General features: G+C 56.5%; 1 protein-coding gene and 1 non-coding gene across 2 annotated transcripts in view; both read left to right on the plus strand.

Annotated features, from left to right (window-relative positions):
* MEGF8 (multiple EGF like domains 8) overlaps positions 1–23,101 on the plus strand; it is a 43,977-nt gene that overhangs the window by 12,027 nt on the left and 8,849 nt on the right. Inside the window, exons 9-34 of the mRNA XM_007458695.1 lie at positions 7–137; positions 473–592; positions 935–1,079; positions 1,162–1,325; positions 6,518–6,718; positions 7,118–7,318; positions 7,763–7,999; positions 8,856–8,974; positions 9,064–9,195; positions 9,285–9,398; positions 10,174–10,422; positions 10,932–11,131; positions 11,453–11,663; positions 11,761–12,010; positions 12,528–12,660; positions 14,191–14,438; positions 14,529–14,639; positions 14,801–14,919; positions 15,294–15,501; positions 16,033–16,213; positions 16,770–16,933; positions 17,696–17,840; positions 19,076–19,307; positions 20,464–20,587; positions 20,729–20,942; positions 21,097–21,311. Coding sequence (XP_007458757.1) covers positions 7–137; positions 473–592; positions 935–1,079; positions 1,162–1,325; positions 6,518–6,718; positions 7,118–7,318; positions 7,763–7,999; positions 8,856–8,974; positions 9,064–9,195; positions 9,285–9,398; positions 10,174–10,422; positions 10,932–11,131; positions 11,453–11,663; positions 11,761–12,010; positions 12,528–12,660; positions 14,191–14,438; positions 14,529–14,639; positions 14,801–14,919; positions 15,294–15,501; positions 16,033–16,213; positions 16,770–16,933; positions 17,696–17,840; positions 19,076–19,307; positions 20,464–20,587; positions 20,729–20,942; positions 21,097–21,311 — 4,568 coding nt within the window. The remainder of the gene's footprint in view (positions 1–6; positions 138–472; positions 593–934; positions 1,080–1,161; positions 1,326–6,517; positions 6,719–7,117; positions 7,319–7,762; positions 8,000–8,855; positions 8,975–9,063; positions 9,196–9,284; positions 9,399–10,173; positions 10,423–10,931; positions 11,132–11,452; positions 11,664–11,760; positions 12,011–12,527; positions 12,661–14,190; positions 14,439–14,528; positions 14,640–14,800; positions 14,920–15,293; positions 15,502–16,032; positions 16,214–16,769; positions 16,934–17,695; positions 17,841–19,075; positions 19,308–20,463; positions 20,588–20,728; positions 20,943–21,096; positions 21,312–23,101) is intronic.
* Positions 22,628–22,700, plus strand: TRNAE-UUC (transfer RNA glutamic acid (anticodon UUC)). The gene has a single exon. It is a non-coding gene; the product is annotated as a tRNA-Glu (tRNA).

Here is a 23,101-nt window from a genome sequence, read left to right on the forward strand (position 1 = left end):
GGTGTCTGTACTCACATGTGGCGGCTGTGCTTGGTGGCAGCGTCCTGTTGGTGGCAGGGGGGTACAGTGGCCGGCCCCGTGGGGACTTGATGGCCTACAAGGTGCCTCCCTTTGTGTTCCAGGCGCCTGCTCCAGACGTGAGCACTGGGGTGATAGGGAGAGGGTGGCTGGGGAGGAGGTAGCATGTTTCCCATGGTTAAGGGAGGAAGTTGGGGGCGTCCCTGGGAGAAGGAGGGGAGGTCCTTAGGGCCGTGAGAGGAGGGAGGTCAGTCCCCAGGTCCAGCGGAGGAGGAATGGTGGTTCCTGGAGCTGAGGGCAGAGGGGCAGTGGTCCCTGGGTCTGGGGAAGAAGTGGACAGGGGTCCTCAAGGTTCTGAGCAGTTGGGGTTCCCTGGGCTCATCAAAGTGAGCGAGGACGTGGGAGCAGGCCCCAGGTCTGAGGCGCCTCCTCGTCCCTGCCCATCTCTCTACAGTACCACCTGGACTATTGCTCCATGTACACGGACCACAGCGTCTGCTCCCGAGACCCTGAATGCAGTTGGTGTCAGGGAGCCTGCCAAGCTGCCCCGCCTCCTGGGACTCCCTCGGGGGCCGTGAGTGACTGTCCTAGCACTGTGCCCCTTAGCACGGAGACCTGGTCCTCCGTGTCTTCTTCTGCCCAGACCTGCGCTTGGGAGACTCGTTTTCACACCTGAGATCAGCATTCCTGACTACTGACCCTTGAACCTTTGACCCTCTTCCCGATCCTTTTGAACTTACGTCTCTGTCCCTGGATCCCCCACCCCTGTCCTCTGGATCTTTCTCATTCCAACCCAGCTTTCAATTCCCTTCTCCAATCCCCTGACCTTTCCGCCCCAAGCCTCCTGAATCCACAGCTTTTCCCAGGTCCCTTAAGCCCCAGTGGATAGTGACACCCGTCTTTCCCCTCTCTGCAGTGTCCGGCTGCCAGCTGCCTGGGCCTGGGCCGCCTCCTGGGTGACTGCCAGGCCTGTCTGGCGTTCAGCAGCACCGCCGCTCCTCCCCGGGGGCCCGGCGCCCTGGGCTGGTGCGTACACAACGAGAGCTGCCTCCCTCGGCCTGGTGAGTGTCCAGTGGCAGTGTGGGAGGGGGCAGCATAGCACCCCACACCAACCCCCATCTCCCGACCCTCCTGTCCTCACAGAGCAGGCCCGCTGCCGAGGGGAGCAGATCTCAGGCACCGTGGGCTGGTGGGGGCCCGTACCTGTCTTCGTTACCTCCCTGGAGGCCTGTGTCACCCAGAGCTTCCTGCCTGGCCTGCACCTGCTCACCTTCCAACAGCCGCCCAATGCCTCCCAGCCTGACAAGGTGGGGAGCCAGGGGAATGGGGCCCAGTGTGGAGTGTTGAAGGGCTTGCTCTTAGAGTTTTCATTTTTCAAATGGATCTTTATCACTCTTGTGTTTACCCCTTAAGTCTTTACATGCAAGGGTCTGATTTTCCTTATTGGCCTAAGAAAAGTTTTAACTGTGGTGAAATGCACATAACATAAAACTTACCATTAGTGACATTTATCACCTTCACAATACTGTGCAACTATCACCACTCTCTAGTTCAAAAACTTTTTTTTTTTTTTTTTTGGCTGCACCGTGCAGCATTCAGGATCCTAGTTCCCCAACCAGGGATGGAACCCGCGCCCCTGTGGTGGAAGCGGGGAGCCCTAACCACTGGACCACCAGGGAAGTCCCCAGAACTTTTTTTTTTTTTTTTTTGGCTGCACCGTGCAGCATTCAGGATCCTAGTTCCCCAACCAGGGATGGAACCCGCGCCCCTGTGGTGGAAGCGGGGAGCCCTAACCACTGGACCACCAGGGAAGTCCCCAGAACTTTTTTTTTTTTTTTTTTGGCTGCACCGTGCAGCATTCAGGATCCTAGTTCCCCAACCAGGGATGGAACCCGCGCCCCTGTGGTGGAAGCGGGGAGCCCTAACCACTGGACCACCAGGGAAGTCCCCAGAACTTTTTTTTTTTTTTTTTTGGCTGCACCGTGCAGCATTCAGGATCCTAGTTCCCCAACCAGGGATGGAACCCGCGCCCCTGTGGTGGAAGCGGGGAGCCCTAACCACTGGACCACCAGGGAAGTCCCCAGAACTTTTTTTTTTTTTTTTTTGGCTGCACCGTGCAGCATTCAGGATCCTAGTTCCCCAACCAGGGATGGAACCCGCGCCCCTGTGGTGGAAGCGGGGAGCCCTAACCACTGGACCACCAGGGAAGTCCCCAGAACTTTTTTTTTTTTTTTTTTGGCTGCACCGTGCAGCATTCAGGATCCTAGTTCCCCAACCAGGGATGGAACCCGCGCCCCTGTGGTGGAAGCGGGGAGCCCTAACCACTGGACCACCAGGGAAGTCCCCAGAACTTTTTTTTTTTTTTTTTTGGCTGCACCGTGCAGCATTCAGGATCCTAGTTCCCCAACCAGGGATGGAACCCGCGCCCCTGTGGTGGAAGCGGGGAGCCCTAACCACTGGACCACCAGGGAAGTCCCCAGAACTTTTTTTTTTTTTTTTTTGGCTGCACCGTGCAGCATTCAGGATCCTAGTTCCCCAACCAGGGATGGAACCCGCGCCCCTGTGGTGGAAGCGGGGAGCCCTAACCACTGGACCACCAGGGAAGTCCCCAGAACTTTTTTTTTTTTTTTTTTGGCTGCACCGTGCAGCATTCAGGATCCTAGTTCCCCAACCAGGGATGGAACCCGCGCCCCTGTGGTGGAAGCGGGGAGCCCTAACCACTGGACCACCAGGGAAGTCCCCAGAACTTTTTTTTTTTTTTTTTTGGCTGCACCGTGCAGCATTCAGGATCCTAGTTCCCCAACCAGGGATGGAACCCGCGCCCCTGTGGTGGAAGCGGGGAGCCCTAACCACTGGACCACCAGGGAAGTCCCCAGAACTTTTTTTTTTTTTTTTTTGGCTGCACCGTGCAGCATTCAGGATCCTAGTTCCCCAACCAGGGATGGAACCCGCGCCCCTGTGGTGGAAGCGGGGAGCCCTAACCACTGGACCACCAGGGAAGTCCCCAGAACTTTTTTTTTTTTTTTTTCCTTAAGCTGCTCTGGGTCTTAATTGCGACCCACGGGATCTTCGTTGAGGCATGTTTTGTTTTGTTTTGTTTTGTTTTACATTTATTTATTTTATTTTTATTTTTTAAAAATTTTTTGGCTGCGTTGGGTCTTTGTTGCTGCACGTGGGCTTTCTGTAGTTGAGGCGAGCGGGGCTACTCTTTGTTGCGGTGCTCAGGCTTCTCACTGCGGCGGCTTCTGTTGTTGCGGAGCATGGGCTCTAGGCGCGCAGGCTTCAGTAGTTGTGGCACGCAGGCTCAGTAGTTGTGGCTCACGGGCTCTAGAGCACAGGCTCAGTAGTTGTGGTGCACGGGCTTATTTGCTCTGCGGCATGTGGGACCTTCCTGAACCAGGGCTTGAACCCATGTCCCCTGCATTGGCAGGCGGATTCTTAACCACTGCACCACCAGGGGAGCCCTGTTTTTTTGTTTTTAGTTGCGGAATGTGAACTCTTAGTTGCGGCATTCATGTGGGATCTAGTTCCCTGACCAGGGATTGAACCCTGGCCCCCCTGCACTGGGACCACGGAGTCTTACTCACCAGACCACTGGGGATGTGCCCCCCACCAGGACATTTTTTTTTTTTTTTTTTTTTGCCTCATGGCATATGAGATCTTAGTTCCCCGACCAGGGATTGAACCTGTGCCCTCTGCTTTGGAGGCACAGAGTCTTAACCACTGGACCGCCAGGGAAGTCCCCAGATTTCTTCTTGGCTCTCCTTAAACATTATGTAGCGCTGAGGTCTTTTATTTCTTCAAATTGCCATGAGTAGAAAAGTCAGTTCTCAATAATAAACATGGCTTGTGTGATTAAGGATTTCCCTTGCTGGAAAAAGGTGCTGATAAAACCATCTTTTGCTGAGAATGGAGGGAAGTGAAAGAACATTTTTATAACCCCAAAAGGAGAACCCAGATCCATTAAGTAATCACTCTCCACTCCCTTCTCCCCCTCGCCCCTGGCAACCACTAACCTTTTTCTTTTTCTGTATCTGGATTTGTTAACTCTGGATAGGTCACATAAATGCAATCATATAATACGTGGCCTTTTGTGTGTGACTCCATTCACTCAGCATAATGTTTTCAAGGCTCATCTGTGTTGTGGCATGTGTCAGAACTTTGTTCATTTTTTTAAAAAATTTTATTTATTTAACTGTGTCAGGTCTTAGTTGTGGCACATAGGATCTTTAGTTGCAGCATGAGGGATCTTTAGTTGCAGCATGCAAACTCTTAGTTGCGACCTGTGGGATCTAGTTCCCTAACCAGGAGTCGAACCCGGGCTCCCTCCATTGGGAGCACAGAGTCTTAGCTACTGGACCACCAGGGAAGTCCCAGAACTTCGTTCCTTTTTAGGGCTGAACAACATTCCATTGTATGGCCGTGCCATGTCCATTCATCAGCTGATAACATTTGGGTTGTTTACACCTGTTGGCAAGTTTTTCCTTTTAAAAAAAATATTTTATTTATATTTATTGGCTCTGTTGGGTCTTAGTTGTGGCACGTGGAATCTTTCGTAGTGGCGCGGGGGCTTTTTGTTGCGGTGTGCGGGCTTCTCTCTAGTTATGGCGTACAGGCTCCATAGCACATGGGCTCTATAGCCCACGGCACGTGGCATGAGGGCTCTCTAGTTGTGGCACACGGGATTAGTTGCCCTGAGGCATGTGGGATCTTAGCTCCCCAGCCAGGGATTGAACTGGTGTCCCCTGCATTGCAAGACGGATTCTTAACCACTGGACCACCAGGGAAGTCCCTCTTTTTTTTTTTTTAAATTGAGGTATAATTGACAAACAACCTTTTATTAGTTTTAAGTGTACAACGTAATGAATTGATATTTGCAAATATTGCGATGAAAACCTATTTTCAGTATGAGTGGAATTGCTGGGGTAATCCTATGGTTAACTTATTGAGGAATCATCAAAGTGTTTTCCACAGTGGTTCCTTATTAATTTTAAAAATAGGTATTATAGTCACATGGTTCAAAAACCATAATAGGGCTTCCCTGGTGGCGCAGTGGCTGAGAGTCCGCCTGCCGATGCAGGCGACACGGGTTCGTGCTCCGGTCTGGGAAGATCCCACATGCCGCGGAGCAGCTGGGCCCGTGAGCCATGGCCGCTGAGCCTGCGCGTCCGGAGCCTGTGCTCCGCAATGGTAGAGGCCACAACAGTGAGAGGCCTGCGTACCACACACACACACAAAAAAACCCCATAACAATGGGGACTTCCCTGGCATCCAGTGGCTAAGACTCTGAGCTTCCAATTCAGGGGACAAGGGGTTCGACCCCTGGTTGGGGAGCTAAGATCCCACATGCCGTGCAGTGTGGCTAAAAAAATAAAATAAAATAGAATAAATGAATCCTAGATAGTTAAAAACAAAAACAACAACACAAAAAAAACCCACAACAGTGTAAAAAGTTGTTGAGTGAAAAGTCTCTTCCATCTACCCAGTCCTCACCCCTCAGTGTGGGAAGCTGGCCTCAGCATGCCCGTAACTCAAGACCACCCTAACTCTCCCCAGAAGATCTATTTGGATTTCTTATATATCCTTCTGCCGTTTACCTATTCAAATACAAGTAAATGTGACATTTAATTATTTTTCTTTCTTGCACCAAAAGTAATATATTATCTACACTGTACTACCACTTCCATTTTTTTCTTTTTTCTTTCTTTTTTGTCTTTTTGGTGGTGGTGTTGTTTCCTCATTCTCCTTTTTTTTCTTAATGTATCCCTGCAAGCTTCCCATAACAGAACTTAGGAAACACCCTCTTTTTTTTTTTTTAACAGCTTCATAATGTTCCATTTACATTCTGATGCCGTAGTGTTACAGTTTATTTAAACAGTCTCCCACGATGAACACTTGGGTTGTTCCACTCTTTTACAATTACAAGAACACATACTAGCAGTAAATCACGTAGTATGTGCGTCGCTTCAAACGTTGGGTTTGGATCTGGACTCTTTTTTTTTTTTTTAAACATATATACTGGTTCATCATATAACAAAGAACATGGTACATAGGAAGAGGTCCAGAAGGGGCCTGAGCTTCTGTCCCTGTGGAGTTGGGGTGTGACACCCTCCTGGCACATGAATGTGTTTACTAACCTGGAAGGTCTCCAAACCCCCTAGTTAAGGGATCTGGACTCTTAGGGGCTTAGGTGGAAAGATGGGGTGTTGAGGAAGAAGATGCTGAAAGGTCCAGGGTCTTGGAGTTTAATGGGAGGTGGAGACGAGCAGGGGCTGGGACCCTGTTGTCTGCTGCCTGAGTCGGAGTCCCAACTCTTCTCCCAGAGTAACCGTGGGCGAGCTATCCCCCCTGCTTCTGGCCTCAGTCTCCCACTTAGTAAACTAGGGAAGGAGATTGGGTTGCCTGGTCTTTTCTAGCTCTGATGTGGCTGGAGAGGTGTGAGGACCATGGGGCGATGCAGAGAGGTCCTCATGCACGCCTCCCTCCTTGGCTGGCACAGGTCTTGATTGTCCGCAGTACGACCATCACCCTGACACCTAGCTCAGAGACCGACGTGTCATTGGTCTACCGTGGCTTCATCCACCCACTGCTGCCAGGAGGGCCTGGAGGGCCAGGGGCTGAGGACGTGGCCGTGTGGGCCCGGGCCCAGCGCCTGCACGTACTGGCCCGGATGGCCCGTGGCCCTGACACAGAAAACATGGTGAGGGTGCCTGGGACATGCAGGGGGCTGTTTATGGTAAATATGGGGGCTTGGAGGTGTGGTGGGGAGGAGGAATGGGGAGAAATCAGAGGCGTGGGATCTATCCTTAGTGGCGGGAGGGCCCTGGGGTTTTCAGTTGTGAACAGAACTGGGTGGCGGGGGGGGGGATTTTGAAGAAAGGGGAAGGTCTGAGTTACCAAGTCAGACTCCCCTGAGGAGGACGTGGGTTGCTGGGAGGTTTAGGGGCACTTGGAGGTTTTGGGGGTCTAAGAAACTCTGAGGCCCTCCTGGGAAGAGGAGGGGTGGGCGCTAGGTGGGTTTGGGGCTCTTGGAGGTTTCAGGGGGTCAGTGTGGGTGGAAAGGTCTGAGGCCCCTGTCTGCCCCTCACCCCTACTTCAGGAGGAGGTAGGGCGCTGGGTGGCTCAGCAGGAGAAGGAGACGAGGCGCCTGCAGCGTCCAGGGTCCGCTCGCCTCTTCCCGCTGCCTGGCCGGGGCCACAAGTACGCGGTAGAGATCCAGGGCCAGCTCAACGGCTCAGCGGGCCCTGGACACAGCGAGCTCACCCTGCTGTGGGACCGGACTGGCGTGCCAGGTGGCAGCGTGAGTACCCAGGTCGCCGGCTCTGACCCTGCCCCAGCCCCTGGCCTCAGATGCCCTGGACCACAAACTAACTCCCTTGACCCTGACCTCTTACTCCTTGACTCTTGAACTCTGGGCCTCCCCTTGAACCCCCGCCTGGACCCCAACATCTGACCCCCAGAGTCTGACCTGATCTCGTATTCTGACCCCTGCCCGCGTCTCTGACTCCTGCCCTCATCTTGCTGCCCCTGACCTCTGCCCTCCATACTTTGACCTCTCATCTCTGGATTTTCTCAAACCCTGATCCCCTTTTGTCTGCTGATGTCCTAAATCCTGACTTTCTGTGGGCCCGAGTTCTCAACCTTGTCTCCAGACGCTTAAGTCTTCAGCTCCAAACTCTAATCCCTATCCCAAACCTTGACTTGGAGCGTGGAGCCCCGCCCCTCATGTGACCCCCGCCCCCAGGAGATCTCCTTCTTCTTCCTGGAGCCCTACCGCTCGTCGGCCTGCGCCTCCTACCCCTCCTGCCTGGGCTGCTTGGCAGACCAGGGCTGCGGCTGGTGCCTGGCCAGCGCGACCTGCCACCTGCGCCAGAGCGGGGCCCACTGCGGGGACCGCGGGGCCGACGGCTCCCTGCTGGTGCTGGTGCCTGCCCTCTGCCCACTCTGTGAGGAGCATCGAGACTGCCACGCCTGCACCCAGGTGCCCACCAGGCCACAGCGGGGAGGGCTCGGCACAGAGTCAGCCAAAGCAGGCGACTGAGCAAGGGGGTGGGCCCCCCAGAGCTGGCACGGGCAGCCGAGGGGCCCTGTGGGCGGCGGTGGGGCAGGCAGTCGGGGCCCTTTTCGTTTGTGAGCTGTGGAGAGGGGCTGGAGAGTCGGCTCCCGGCAGGCATGACTCTGCGTGCTGCAGGGGTCAGAAAACCCAGCTCAGCACCTCTGCACCAGAGGGGCATTTATCCCCGCAGACAGCAGAGTCCAGGAGCAGGTCTTTAGGCCTGCTCGCGCCAGAGGTTCAGACCGTGTAGTCAGCTCTTCACCTCCCTCCATTCCACGTTCTCGTTTTCCCTGGAGGTTCATTCCTTGGGAGTGGCAAGGGAGCCTCAGGGGCTCCAGACTTTTATCCCCCCACCCAGCCACTGGAGCCCCAAGGGGAAGGAGAGCACTTTTCTGTCGCCACCTCACTCTCACCCCTCAGTCCAACAGAAGTCTCAGAAGTGCCTTTCCTTTGCTCTAGCTGGGGCTTGTGCCAGCTCGTGGACCAATCAATGAGGCTGGGAGGAAGGAGAGTGTCCCGCTGCCCACCTCTGGACCCCAGGGATTGAATCAGCGCCACCTGGACCACATAAAGTGGTGCTACTGCCCAAAAAGGGAGTGGGTGCTGGTCAGGCAGAACCCATGGATGTCAGTGGCTGTAGGAAGGAGCTGGGCTTGGAACAGGGGTCTGTGGGCCCTGGCAGGCAAGGGAGGCAGCTGCCTGTTGAACTGGTGCTGGGAGACTGGCGCTGGGAGCCCCAGGGGGAAGGCTAAGCTGGGCTCTTATTCCTCCAACCTCCCAGGACCCCTTCTGCGAGTGGCATCAGAGCACCAGCCGCAAGGGGGACGCAGCGTGCAGCCGGCGGGGCCGGGGTCGGGGTGCCCTGAAGAGCCTGCAAGAGTGTCCCCCACTCTGCAGCCAGTGAGCCCAGCTGGGCCCAGGGAGAGGGTGTGTGAGGGTGTGTGGGGGCCAGGCTGTGGCGTGACCCTGTCCCTGCTCCCCGCCCCCAGGCGCCTGACCTGTGACGACTGCCTGGCCAACTCGAGCCAGTGTGCCTGGTGCCAGTCCACCCACACCTGCTTCATGTTCGCCGCCTACCTGGCCCGGTACCCGCACGGGGGCTGCCGAGGCTGGGATGACAGGTGCGGTCCGGGTGGCAGGGTTCCAGGAGGGGAGGGCGGAGACCAGGGTAGGGGGTGGCTCTGACAGCCCCACACCCATCACCCTGCAGCGTGCACTCAGAGCCGCGGTGCCGGAGCTGTGACCGCTTCCTGACCTGCCACGAGTGTCTGCAGAGCCACGAGTGTGGCTGGTGTGGCAATGAGGACAACCCCACGCTGGGACGGTGAGGCAGGGCGGGGGCCTGGGGGGTGGGGCCGGGTGGAGGCTCTCCGCCCACCCTGGTTCTAACGGCCCCTTTGTTTCTCTGCCCCTTTGCCTTTTTCTTACCGTCACCTCTGTTTTTCTCCCCCCTCTTCTCCTTCTCTGTTTCTCTCTCTCTTTTCTCCTGGCCAACTCTTGCCCTGTCTCTGTGACTTGTTTTCTCTCATCTTTCCTTCTGTTTTCTTTCTTCTTGTCTGTTTCTGTTTCTCTTCTGTCTCCCTTTCACTCTATCCCTCTCTCTCTCCTGTCTTTTAAAAATCCGTTTTTGTCTGGCTTCTCTGGGTTTTTCTCTGCCTCTCTTCCATTCCTCTTTCTGTCTTTCTCCGTATTCATATTTCTTTCTCTCTCTCTGATTGATCTCCCCTCTCCCTGTTGCTGTTTTCCTGTCTCTGTCTCGTTTCTTTATCATCCCCCTCCCCCCCCCCCCCCCCTTGCCAGCCACAAGTCTGTTCTCTGTGTCTGTGAGTCTGTTTCTGCTCCATAAACGTTCATTTGTGTCAAATTTAAGATTCCACATATAAGTGATATCATGTGGTATTTGTATTTCACTTTCTGACTTACTTCACTTAGTATGATAATCTCTAGTTCCATCCATGTTGCTGTAAATGGCAATATTTTGTTCTTTTTTATGTCTGAGTAGTATTCCATTACACCACATCTTCTTTATCCATTCATCTGTAAAGACCCTGTCCCCGCCCCAACCCAACCACCTTCTTCAACCTTGCCCCCCTCCCCAGTTGCCTCCAGGGGGACTTCTCCGGGCCTCTGGGTGGGGGTAACTGCTCCCTGTGGGTCGGGGAGGGCCTGGGGCTGTCTGTGGCCCTCCCTGCCCGCTGGGCGTATGCCCGCTGTCCGGATGTGGATGAGTGTCGCTTGGGCCTGGCGCGGTGCCACCTGCGGGCGACCTGCCTGAACACACCCCTCAGCTATGAGTGTCACTGCCAGAGGGGCTACCAGGGTGATGGCATCACATACTGCAACCGCACGTGAGTAGGGCATGGGTTTCCATGGAGATGTCGCCCCAGGGCTGGTGCATGCGGAGATGTTGGGAGGAAGTGATCACAGTGCTGGGCTGCCTCCCATGGCGCCAGCCTCTCCAGTGAGCCTTGGGTTTTTACCTTGCAGAGCAGGCCCTCATTAGAGTGATAGGGTCCTCAACGTAACACTAGTTAACTGTGGAGACAGGTCGCCCATGGACTGCAGGCCACAGGCTTCAGCGTTGCCATAGAAATGGAGGAGGATCAAGTTGAAAGGGGTTTTCACAGGGAACAGATCACCAGTGGTGATATTTGGTTACTATAGAGACAGGAGTTACTACATGTGATGGGGTTGCCTTGGAGACACGGCCACCCATGGAGTCCAGGATCTGTGGAACAGGCAGTAGCTTATGATGGTGTTACCATGGAGATAATGGGGTGGAATGGGGTGAGGGGGGAATGCCTTGGGGGCTCCAGGCCTACCCAGTCCTTCCCCCACCCCTGCCACGCCCCCTCAGGTGCCTGGAGGACTGTGGCCATGGCGTGTGCAGTGGCCCCCCAGACTTCACCTGCGTGTGTGACCTGGGCTGGACATCGGACCTGCCCCCTCCCACGCCTGCCCCAGGACCCCCCGCCCCCCGCTGTTCCCGGGACTGTGGCTGCAACTTCCACAGCCACTGCCACAAGCGGGGGCCTGGCTTCTGCGATGAGTGCCAGGGTGAGCAGCCCTCATCCTGAGCTCCTCGGGACTGCCTCAAGGGAGCCTCCTCGGGGCTTCTCTTTTCTTTTGTCTGTGTGGGGTTCTGCGTCCCCTCACCCAGCTCTGAGTCCCTCTGTCCCATTGCCTGCTCCTCACCCCAGACAGGTTTCAGTGCCACCCACCCCTCTGGCGGGCCTCAGTACTCCCTCTTGGGATTTGCAGTTGCTCCCCAGTCGGGGTTCCAGTTACCCTCCTTTGAGCCAGGCGGGGTTGGGGAGGGTCAGGCTCCTTCTCGCTCTTGCCCCTGACTCTGCATCCTGGCTTCTGGGGCCTCCACAGACTGGACGTGGGGGGAACACTGCGAACGGTGCCGGCCGGGCAGCTTTGGTAACGCCACAGGCTCAGGCGGCTGCCGGCCCTGCCAGTGCAACGGGCATGGGGACCCACGCCGAGGCCACTGTGACAACCTCAGCGGGCTCTGCTTCTGCCAGGACCACACTGAGGGCACCCACTGCCAGCTCTGCTCTCCTGGCTACTATGGGGACCCCCGGTGAGCCAGGGGCCACCCAGGCGGGGCGGGGCGGGGTTAGGGACATGGTGGGATGGGGCGGGACTGGTCTGACACTGGCTCTCCTCCGTCTCCCCAGGGCTGGTGGCTCCTGCTTCCGGGAGTGTGGGGGTCGTGCCCTCCTCACCAACGTGTCCTCCGTGGCACTGGGCTCACGCCGGGTTGGGGGGCTACTGCCTCCAGGTGGTGGGGCAGCGAGAGCTGGGCCAGGCCTGTCCTATTGTGTGTGGGTTGTCTCAGCCACCGAGGTGCTACAGCCCTGTGCCCCTGGGACCCTCTGTCCCCCACTTACCCTCACCTTCTCCCCCGACAGCAGCACCCCCTGCACGGTGAGCACCAAGGGCACTGATTACACGCCCACGTCTCCCCAGCCCAGTCTGAGTCTTCAGACGGACGCTGGCCCCCTTGTCCGTGTTTTTTCATCCATCAGACTCCCAGATCTGTTCCTCAGACCCCTACCCATTTGCTCCTAAGCCCACAGACCCTCCCATTTCCCAGATTGCCTCCTGTTTCCTGGACTCCAGTTTCCCATTCCCCAGTCCAGGTATGGTAAATATTGGTACCTTGTGTGCCAACTCTGATCGATTGGTAGTGGCTGCCAGGATCTTTGTGTTGAGAAAGAGGCTCCATGCAAGAGTGCCTGATTGATTATCCATGTCTGTTATGAACACAGGAGTGGGAATGGTGGCCTCCATGCCACAGTTTGACAGTCTGCCCAGGTGGTTCAAGCAGGCTTTTCCCCAGTCTCAGATTGCCCTCTCTTCTTGAGCTGCACCTCCTCCCAGACCCCAAGCATTCCTCTTTCTCATCCTCATCATCCCCTGATCCTACTCTACACCTCTCCAGCTGAGCTATGTCCTGGCCTTTGATGGATTCCCACGCTTCCTGGACACTGGTGTCGTCCAGTCGGACCGTAGCCTCATTGCTGCCTTCTGCGGCCAGCGGCGGGACAGGCCCCTCACTGTGCAGGCCCTGTCTGGTATGGGGACTGGGGGAAGTGGGATCTCTGCCCTGGGCTGTCCTTTGTCCCTGTACCTTGCTCCCTGAGGTGGGCTCAAAACCCAGCCTGACTCTGCCAGCTGACTTGCTGGGAGACTTGCTGGCAGCCCCTTGCCACCTCTGGGTCTCAGTTTCTTCAGCTGAGAGGCAAATAGAGAGGATTGTACTGGCTGGGTTGTGTCTCCGGAAAGAAGGTCCCATGTTTTGGGGACACACAGAACGTAGCTGGTGCGAGGGCCCCTGAGCATCTATCTCTTCAGCCAGCTGGTTCTCAGCCAGGAGTGACTTTGCCCCTTGGGTCATTTGGCTATGTCTGAAGACATTCTGATTGTCGTGATCGTGGCTGCTACTGGCATCTCGTGGGTGGAGGCCAGAGATGCTACTCTGCATCCTGCAGTGCACAGGCTATAGCCCCCACAACCAAGAATTACCAGGCCCCATTATGTCAGCTGTGCTTAGCTGATGGGGGTGCACTAGAAATGATTTGTTACCCGTGGCAGTTAAAGGGCCTAGGTTTGGAAATGCTTCTCTTCATTTTGTAAATCAGAGTGGCTCCAAGGCTGTGAGAGAGAGGGCAGAGTTGTAGTTGGCCTGATGGCGACTGCACACAAGCCCAGACCCTTCACAGTGAGCAACTAGAGCTGAGGGGTCCTCGATTTCATTTCACTCAGCAAATGTTTACCTGCAGTAAGCTGGGCCTGAGCTAAATTCTGGGCATGTAGCAGTGAATAAGGGACACAGGCACTGCCTTCACAGACTCACAGCAGAGGTGGGGAGTGACAAAGAGCAGGGAACAAATTGTAGTCAGAATAGTGACACTTGTGGTAAAGGGACAGGAGGAACTGGAAAGGAGTGGGGAGCTGGCTTGTCTGGGGAGTTGGGGAGGGAGTCTTTGCAGAAGGGAGATTTCACGGTGTGGGCAAGGGGCAACTAGTTCAGGTGGAGGAACAGCAGATGCCCAGAGGCTCTGAGAACAGGAAGCGGGTCGGTGGTGCTGCAGCGAAGAGGGCCGGGAAAGTGGGAGGTGATGAGGTCAGAGGGCCTGCAGGCCACCCCTCTCTTTTTTTTTTTTTAAATAAATTTATTTATTTTTATTTTTATTTATTTTTGTCTGCGTTGGGTCTTTGTTGCTGCACACGGGCTTTCCCTAGTTGCGGCCGGCGGGGGCTTCAGTAGTTGTGGCACGTTGCGGTGTGCAGGCTTATCACTGCGGTGGCTTCCCTTGTTGCGGAGCCCGGGCTCTAGGTGCGTGGGCTTCAGTAGTTGTGGCACGCGGGCTCCGTAGTTGCGGCGCGTGGGTTCTAGAGCACAGGCTCAGTAGTTGCGGCGCATGGGGTTGTTTGCTCCGTGGCATGTGGGACCTTCCCGGACCAGGGCTCGAACCCGTGTTCCCTGCATTGGCAGGTGGATCCTTAACCACTGTGCCACCGGGGAAGCCCCACCCCCTCCCCTCTTTCTAAATATCACTTTACTGAGGCCTTGTGACAAGCCTCTGGACTCTCTCCAACAGGGCTGCTGGTGCTGCACTGGGAGGCCAACGGCTCCTCGTCCTGGGGCTTCAATGCCTCCGTGGGCTCTGCCCGCTGTGGCTCAGGGGGCCCCGGGAGTTGCCCTGTCCCCCAGGAGTGTGTGCCCCAGGACGGGGCCGCAGATGCTGGACTCTGCCGATGTCCCCAGGGCTGGGCAGGCCCACACTGCCGCATGGCTCTGTGTCCTGAGAACTGTAATGCCCACAACGGGGCAGGGACCTGTAACCAGGTACAGGTGGAAGAGGGCAAGCTGGGCGGGACAGGGAGCCGGGTGGGGGTAATCAGGGCTCCTCCCGAGCTTCCTTCTGCTGTTCCCCAGAGCCTGGGCGTGTGCATCTGTGCTGAGGGCTTCGGGGGCCCTGACTGTGCCACAAAACTGGACGGTGGGCAGCTGGTCTGGGAGACCCTCATGGACAGCCGCCTCTCAGCCGTGAGTTGTGGATGCCCCTTGGCGGGGAGGCGCCATGCAGCCCGCTTCCTGGATCGTTCTCCCCATTCTACTCCCGAGACTACCCGCTAGACCCTAGACCCAGCCTGACAGTCTGTAATGGCCTTACCTGAGCCCTCCTCATGTCTGCATCCCACCCACAGGACACAGCTAGCCGCTTCCTGCACCGCCTGGGGCACACTATGGTGGAGGGACCTGAGGCCACCTTGTGGATGTTTGGGGGCCTGGGTCTGCCCCAGGGGCTGCTGGGAAACCTGTACAGGTGAGGACTGCCCTTGGGAGGTAGGATACCTGAATGAGAAAAGGTTACCTCAGGGGACACTGAGATGTCTCTGACACAAGAGTCCCTGTGGGGGGCGTGCAGGAAAACGTCTACAGGTGAGGGATACCCCAAAGGATGCTGGGACACTTGTCGCAGGAGGCTGACCTCAGGGACTGGGATACTTACTTGGGTGGTGCTACCCCAGGGGATGGGAAGGTGATTGTCATAGGAGGGTCACCTTAGGGGTTTTGGGATACCTGCCAAGTGGGGGGGTGATCCCAGGGGTTGCTGGGATACCAGTGTGTAGGGGGGTCACCCAAGGGCATGCTGGTATGACTGTATAGTGAGGCTGCTTTTTTGCATCTTGGCCCCAGGTACTCAGTGAGCGAAAGGCGGTGGACACAGATGTTGGCAGGAGCTGAGGATGGGGGCCCAGGCCCCTCACCCCGCTCCTTCCATGCAGCTGCCTATGTGCCTGCTGGCCGTGGTGCCATGTACCTGTTGGGGGGGCTCACGGCTGGGGGCGTCGCCCGGGATTTCTGGGTCCTCAACCTCACCACCCTGCAGTGGCGGCAGGAGAAGGTGAGCATCTCTCCCCTCCCCTAGTCCCCGCAACCAGGCTCTAGCAAAGATGACCAGAGCAGCTCCCGCCAGCTTTGCCCCCAGAGGAAGAGGATTCCTCCCAGGGCTCCAGCACAAGTCCCCGAGTTGAATTTCATTGGCCATTCTGGGTCACATTTAATTCCTGAGTCAATCCCTAGCCAAGGGGACGTGAGGCTCCGGTCTCCAGGCTGGGGCACAGCCCACTGTGGAGCCGGTACAGTCAGCCCCATGCAGCCAGAGAGCAGAGGAGCGAGGGCTTCGCAAAGGGTCCCCAGGCTACTCCTACCTGAAGAAGTGACACTGAGCAGGCAGAGACAGCAAGAGGTCTGCTGCTCACCTGCCGGGACCACGGCTGGCGGGGAGGCCTGGGGTCTGACCCGCCCCAGGCAGCTCACAACCTCCTTAGTGGTTCAAGGGGAGTTCGGGGAGCTCTGAGCCTTGCTTCTACCCACAAAATGACCCCTGACCTCTGCCCCCCCACCCCCGTGACCTCCACCCTTCATCCCCAAGGCCCCGCAGACCGTGGAGCTGCCAGCAGTTGCTGGTCACACCCTTACTGCCCGCCGAGGCCTGTCTCTGCTCCTGGTGGGTGGTTACTCCCCTGAAAATGGCTTCAACCAGCAGCTGCTTGAGTACCAGCTGGCAACCGGCACCTGGGTGTCCGGAGCCCAGAGCGGGACACCTCCCACAGGTGGGCCTGGGGACGGGGCGTGGCGGGGAGGGGGCGCTACGCTTTTGACTCCCAGCCATCCTCTCTGTCCACTCCTGTAGGCTGTGGTCACTGCCCCCCCTACCTGTTGTCTCCCTGTCTACCCCCATCACCCACCCACATTCTCAGGATGCTGCCCTTTGAGAAGTTCAGTTTATATACCCCTCCCAGACTTCATGAGAAGCTGCCTACCTCCTGCCCAGTAGCAGTGGGTCACTGTTTCCCTCCTCCAGGTCCTAGATCAGTGCCCCTCAGGTATTTCCCTTTCTCTCTCTCTCCTTCTACATTCTTTGATCACCATCCGCAAGGTCATTCTGGTCACCCTGTCTCCCTCTCTTCTCTTTCCCAGAGTCTCTTCAATGGTTGTCCTTTAGAACCGCAGGGAGAAGGAGGGGTTGAGAAAGGCTTCCAGGTCTCTGGCATCAGGGCCTGGTAGGGTGGCGTTGTGGTCATGAGAGGGGAGCCCAGGACGATGGGGAGCGTTCCTGATCACCAGCCCTTCCCCCAGCCTCTGTGCTCACTCATCCTCCACCCCCAGGTCTATATGGTCATTCCGCTGTGTATCACGAGGCCACTGACTCCCTCTACGTGTTTGGGGGCTTCCGCTTCCACGTGGAGCTGGCGGCCCCATCCCCTGAGCTCTACTCCCTGCACTGTCCCGACCGCACCTGGAGCCTGCTGGCCCCTTCTCAGGGGGCAAAGGTCAGGAAAAAAGGTCCAGACAGATGAGTGTAAGGGGCAGGAGGGAGGGGCCCCCCCTTTCCCAGTGCCCCAGGGACTGGCTCAGCCTTGGATTCCTACTCTGCCTCCTTTCCGGTACCCCAAGTCTCCCCTTCTTCTCTCTGTGACTTGGAGGTAAGAATCCTAGACCAGGAGGTCAGAGGCCTGGGTTCTGCCCAGCTCTGCCACACTCTGGGCGTGGCCGTGACAGGTCCCTCCCCTTCCTGGCCTCTCCAGCTGTGAAACGGGACACTGAGGCTCCTTGTGCTTCTGCCTTCAAGGCCAAAGGAGACAGTGTGTGGGAGAGCAGGAAACCCCGGGTATTACGCTGTTTAGAGACAATTGCATTTGCCATCCACAAACATATTCCCAGGCCCTTCTTGGGGCTGGACCGCAAGGGAGATGAAGTAAGAGCCCCAGCAGGATACGCCCTGGCCCAGCTGGCGAGGTCACCCAAGAAATGTGGGGCTCATCTCAAGCATCTGAGGCTGGGTTCCTGAGGAACAGCATGGGGTTTGGGGGTTCTGGGAGTTCAGGGAAAGGAGATGGCTGTGGAGACAGCTCTGAGGAATGAGGGAGACTTCCTGGAGGAAGGAGGTGAGATTTGAGGAAGGTTAGGATTGGGTGGGCTGGTAGGGGCTGGGGCGTGGGGAGGTTTGGAGTGGCGGGTGGGCTGAGAGGGAGCACGAAGAGCGGGTGACCGTGGGCTCTGACAGCCCGTCCTGCCGTGTGTCTCCCCATCAGCCCCGCCCCCGACTTTTCCACGCCTCAGCCTTGCTAGGGGACACCATGGTGGTCCTCGGGGGGCGCTCGGACCCTGACGAGTTCAGCAGCGATGTTCTGCTCTACCAGGTCAACTGCAACACCTGGCTCCTGCCTGACCTCATCCGTAAGTCCACCACTCTCCCTGCGAGGCCCCGGGCCAACCAGGGGGAGCGCTGGCCCTCTCCTGCGACTCTCACTCGTTAGGGGTCATTTGGGCCCTTTCAGGCCCACAGGCAAAGCTCCTGTCCTCTCCACGTTATCTAAGCACCCACGGAGACACCCTCCTTCTTTTTTTGTCTTAGAAAAGTTTTTAATTCCGTTTATGAAGTAATGATGGTCATTGTAGATAATTTGTAAAATAGGAAGGAAAAAATCCCCCATAATCCCATTCTCTAGAGGCAACGACTGTCATATGTGAGGGTGCTTCCTTCCAGTTCATAGGCTGGAAAGGGGTTGTATCTTGCCGTTTTATTTCATTTGACAGTCATTGTACCTGACTGACTGTGTGTGTGTGTCTCCGGGCCTGTCTCCTTTGCTTTTTGTTGCTTTCTCTGACCCTCTGTCTCTAACTCTCTTTCGCTCTTAATCTGTTTTTTCCACTATTCTGTGACTCTTTTTTTTCTTTTTGAGGATTTAAAAAAAATAGGTGAAATTCACATAACAAAACTAGTCATCGTAAAACGAACAATTTAGCGACATTTAGTACCTTCACAGTGTGGTTCTGCCACCACCTTGGTCTTGTTCCACAACATTTTTTTTTTTTTTGGCCGCGCCACGTGGCATGTAGGATCTTAGTTCCCCAACCAGGGATTGAACCTGTGCCCCCTGCAGTGGAAGCGCAGAGTCTTAACCACTGGACCGCCAGCGAAGTCCCCGGGTTCCACAGCATTTGTCTCTGTTCATTTTTTTTTTTGCGGTACGTGGGCCTCTCACCTCTGTGGCCTCTCCCGCTGCGGAGTACAGGCTCCGGACACGCAGGCTCAGCAGCCATGGCTCACGGGCCCAGCCGCTCCACGGCATGTGGGATCCTCCCGGACCGGGCCACGAACCTGCGTCCCCTGCATCGGCAGGCGGACTCCCAACCACTGCGCCACCAGGGAAGCCCATGTCTCTGTTCTTATTCCACTCTCTTCTGTTCCTTTTTTCTGTTTGTGTGTCTCTCCCTCTCTTTTGTCTTGCTGTCTGTGTCGGATGCTCTCGTCCTATTTGGCCTTATCTGTCTTCTCTCTGTCTTTCGTTGTCTGTCTCTGCTCTCCTTAGACTGTCTCTCCTCTCAGCACCCCTCTCTGACTGGTACCTTTGTGTGAATCTTGTCCTCAAGTCTCCTGCTCTCTCTCTGAACTTTCTGTCTTTCCCCAGGCCCAGCCTCTGTGGGACCACCAATGGAGGAGTCTGTGGCCCACGCTGTGGCGGCGGTAGGGGGTCGCCTGTATATCTCAGGAGGCTTTGGGGGAGTGGCCCTGGGCCGCCTGCTGGCCCTGACCCTGCCCCCTGACCCCTGTCACCTGCTGCCCTCGCCCGAAGCTTGTAACCAGTCTGGGGCCTGTACCTGGTGCCATGGGGCCTGCCTGTCCGGGGACCAGGCCCATAGGTAACCATGGAGACTGACAGCACGTGGGTGGGTGGGTGGTACTGGTGCCCTCCGAAGTGGGTTCTGTGCCAGGCCAGGCTTGTGGGGGAGGCCTCAGCAGGGTATGGTCTGGTTAGGAGACCAACTCACATGGGAAAATGGGCAGCTTATCACAGGCAGGGGCAGGCTTGGGGACCTCACCGAGTGGGGAGCCCTGTTTGTGGGCTGGGGTTAGCTGAGTCTGAACTGGGCCCTAAATGACCAGTCAAGTTTAGACCATGAGGGTTCAGAAGTGGGGCTGCATCTGGTGTATTTTAGAAACCATCTGAGTCGGGGAAGAATGAGATTGGAAAGGTGGGTGGGTCAGCTCAGAAAGGGCTTCCAGTGCCTGGCTGAACTGCGCTCCGTCCAGCTCCACAGACTCCTTGTCTGGAGTTTGGGAATCCAAACATATCAGGAGGCTGAAGGCGCTGTCCTAGGTTTAGCACAAACTAACTTGACAGCACAGTTATCCTGCACTGGTATGAGGCTACTAATGTGGTATGAGGCTACTAATGGGCTTTATTTTGTCCCATTAAATGTGTCACCATGTTTACTACAGAATATTAAAGGGTTTGATTTTTAGGGTGCTCCCCCAGACTCTGCTAGGGGTATTATGTAACAGCGGGTACACCCACTGCTTTTCTGAAACCTGGAAAGTTCTGAAACAGGTGTGCCTTCAAGGATTTTGAGTAAGGGATTATGGCCCTCCACTGTGGGTGATGGGGAGCCACAGAAGGTTTAAGCAGGAGAGGGCAGGGGCAGGCTTGTGAAGGAGGGGGTGGTGAGGGGAGGCTGCAGGTGGAGGCCTGGAAGGGGGAGGCTTGAACTGGGCTGCAGGGGTGGAGGAGGAGGGGATGGTCAGAGAAGAATTCAGGAGGCAGAGGCCTCGGTGGCTGGAGGGCCAAGAGGACATGGGATATCGTCCAGTGTCTCTGGCCTGGGTGATAGGTGGACGTGGGACCATCACCAAGTGAGTTGGGGAGGAGCAGGTTTGGGAGCCCTGTGCTGAGAGCAGTTTGGGATGCATATGTAGGACCTGCAGGACGGTGTCCACGAGGCGCCAGGAAGAGGCGAGGATGAGGAGGAAGGGTGGGGCCTGGCTGAATGTGATGAGCCAGACCTCATGTCTCCCCAGGCTGGGCTGTGGTGGTCTCCCCTGCTCTCCAATGCCCCACTCCCCCGAGGAATGTCGACGTCTGCGGACCTGCAGTGAGTGCCTGGCCCGCCATCCCCGGACCCTGCAGCCTGGAGATGGAGAGGTGAATGATGGGGGTGGGGGTGGGAAGGGGGCGTGGCTCAGGCACCACTGAGCTCTTCAGCTGGGATTGGGTGGCAAGAGCTGAGGCTGGAGGGATGCCGGGGGCCCTGACAACCCCGCTGAGCCCGTATCCCCCTGCCAGGCATCTGCCCCCCGCTGTAAGTGGTGTACCAACTGCCCTGAGGGTGCCTGCATCGGGCGCAATGGGTCCTGCACCTCGGAGAATGACTGTCGCATCAACCAGCGAGAGGTCTTCTGGGCTGGGAACTGCTCAGAGGCCGTGTGTGGGGCGGCCGACTGCAAGCAGTGCACAAGGGAGGGCAAGTGCATGTGGACGCGGCAGTTCAAGAGGACTGGTGAGCGCTGAGGCTTGCTCCCTGAGAGGAGAGTTTGGGGGCCTGGATTCCTGCTCCAAGGACGCAAGGGGCTCAGGGGCCTGGTTTGAGGGAGGAGGAGGGGAGGGGGCTGGGGGCCCGGACCTGCTTCTAATCCGTGTGCCCCCAACCCCAGGGGAGACCCGCCGCATCCTCTCGGTGCAGCCCACCTATGACTGGACGTGCTTCAGCCACTCTCTGCTGAACGTGTCCCCGATGCCGGTGGAATCATCGCCCCCCCTGCCCTGCCCCACGCCCTGTCACCTCCTGCCCAACTGCACCTCCTGCCTGGACTCCAAGGGTGCAGACGGGGGCTGGCAGCACTGTGTCTGGAGCAGCAGCCTCCAACAGGTACTGACTGCCCCCAGCGGGGTGTGCTGTGGCCCTCCTCCCTGCTGCACACTGACCTTTCTCCAACCCCGCCGCTGCTCTGCTCTACGGACGCCTCCATTTCCTTAGGGCTGGTCCCACCATCACACTTTCTCTTTCTTCCCACTTTCTCTTCTCTCGCCCCTTCCAGCATCTCTTTCTTCCCTCTTTGCCTTGTTCTTGTTTTTTGGGGGGGGTTTTTTTGGGCCACGTCACACGGCTTGGGGGATCTTAGTTCCCTGACCAGAGATTGAACCCGCGCCCCCAGTGGAAGCGTGGACTCTTAACCACTGGACCACCAGGGAAGTCCCTCTCCTTGCCTTGTGAGTCTCCCCGTCATGTCCCAGCGCCCCCTTCCTGAATCCTCAGCCCTGGTGTCTCTCCAACTCTCGATTAAGCTCTCCTCGCCCCGTCCTTCCCATGACTCAATACCATCTCCCTTCTCCCTCCCACACCTTTCCACTTTCCTTCTCCATCTCTTTCTCTCTCTACTTTTAGAAGTTTTGGTTGTAAGAAACAGAAACCCACTCGAGCTGGTGTTATAAGGAGCCGGGGGTATTTGCTGTTGTCTGAAGGTGGGAAGCACTGTTGCTTCTTCCTTCTCGGGCCGCCTGGTCTCTGATCTCAGCTGCTTTCCGCGCGTCTCCATCCTCTGGTTTCTCTCGGCTTGATCATCAACACACACCGCCTCAACTGGCAGCCCTTGACCCTCGGTCTGTGTGACTTCCTTTTTTTTTTTTTTTTTTTTTTTTTTAAAATATTTATTTATTTATTTATTTACTTGGCTGCGTTGCGTCTTAGTTGTGGCCTGCGGGCTCTTTGTTGCGGTGCGCAGGCTTCTCTGTAGTTGTGGCACACGGGCTCAGTAATTGCGGCACGCAGGCTTAGTTGCCCCACGGCATGTGGGATCTTAGTTCCCCGACCAGGGGTCGAACCCGCGTCCCCTGCATTGGAAGGCGGATTCTTAACCACTGGACCACCAGGGGAGTCTCTATGTGACTTTCTAATTCCAGAGACCACAGTCATCTCTGTGTTCTTCTGTTAGTCCACATTCTCAGGAAAGACTTCAGCTCAGCTCACGAGTTAGATGTCCAGCCGTGGTCCAGTGAGGTGTGGCCAGGGAAGGGAAGGAGCACTGCTTCTGACACAGCCATTCAGACCCACCCCTCATCTATGGCTATGGTCTAGAGAGATGATTCTTGAACATGGGCGTGGTCTGGGGAGGTACAGTCCACCCCTTGGCTGCCCAGTGCGTGCTGTCTCATAAAGTCCATTCCAAAGATGCCTCTGGGGGGAATTCCCTGGCGGTCCAGTGGTTAGGATTCCGCACTTTCACTGCCGAGGGCCCGGGTTCAATTCCTGGTCGGGGAACTAAGATCCCACAAGCCGTGCGGTACGGCTGAAAAACAAAACAAAACAAAAAAACCAAAGATGCCTCTGCCTGGCATGATTTAGCTGTCCCAGTGGCAGACACAGGCAGTCAACCCCAGCCCCACCCCAGCAGGAGATAAGAAAGCTTCAGCTACTGCTGTCATATCCAGAAACAGTGTCACTGGGCCAGAGTTGTGAGTCTGTCTACTCCTCATTCATCTGTATTGTGCAAGACTGTGCAAGACCCAACTGAGGTGTGATTACTCACCATCTCACAACCCAAGAGCCTACACGAGTCTTTGGTAAAATAGGAGTGCTATCAACAGACCCTGTCTGGGGTGTTTTCCAACACCAACAACCAATTCTCCAGTTCTCTGGACGCCAACTATGTGTTCAACAAT

Source organism: Lipotes vexillifer, unplaced genomic scaffold, assembly GCF_000442215.2.
Source record: "Lipotes vexillifer unplaced genomic scaffold, Lipotes_vexillifer_v1.1 scaffold371, whole genome shotgun sequence".
In the NCBI taxonomy this organism is placed as follows: domain Eukaryota; kingdom Metazoa; phylum Chordata; class Mammalia; order Artiodactyla; family Lipotidae; genus Lipotes; species Lipotes vexillifer.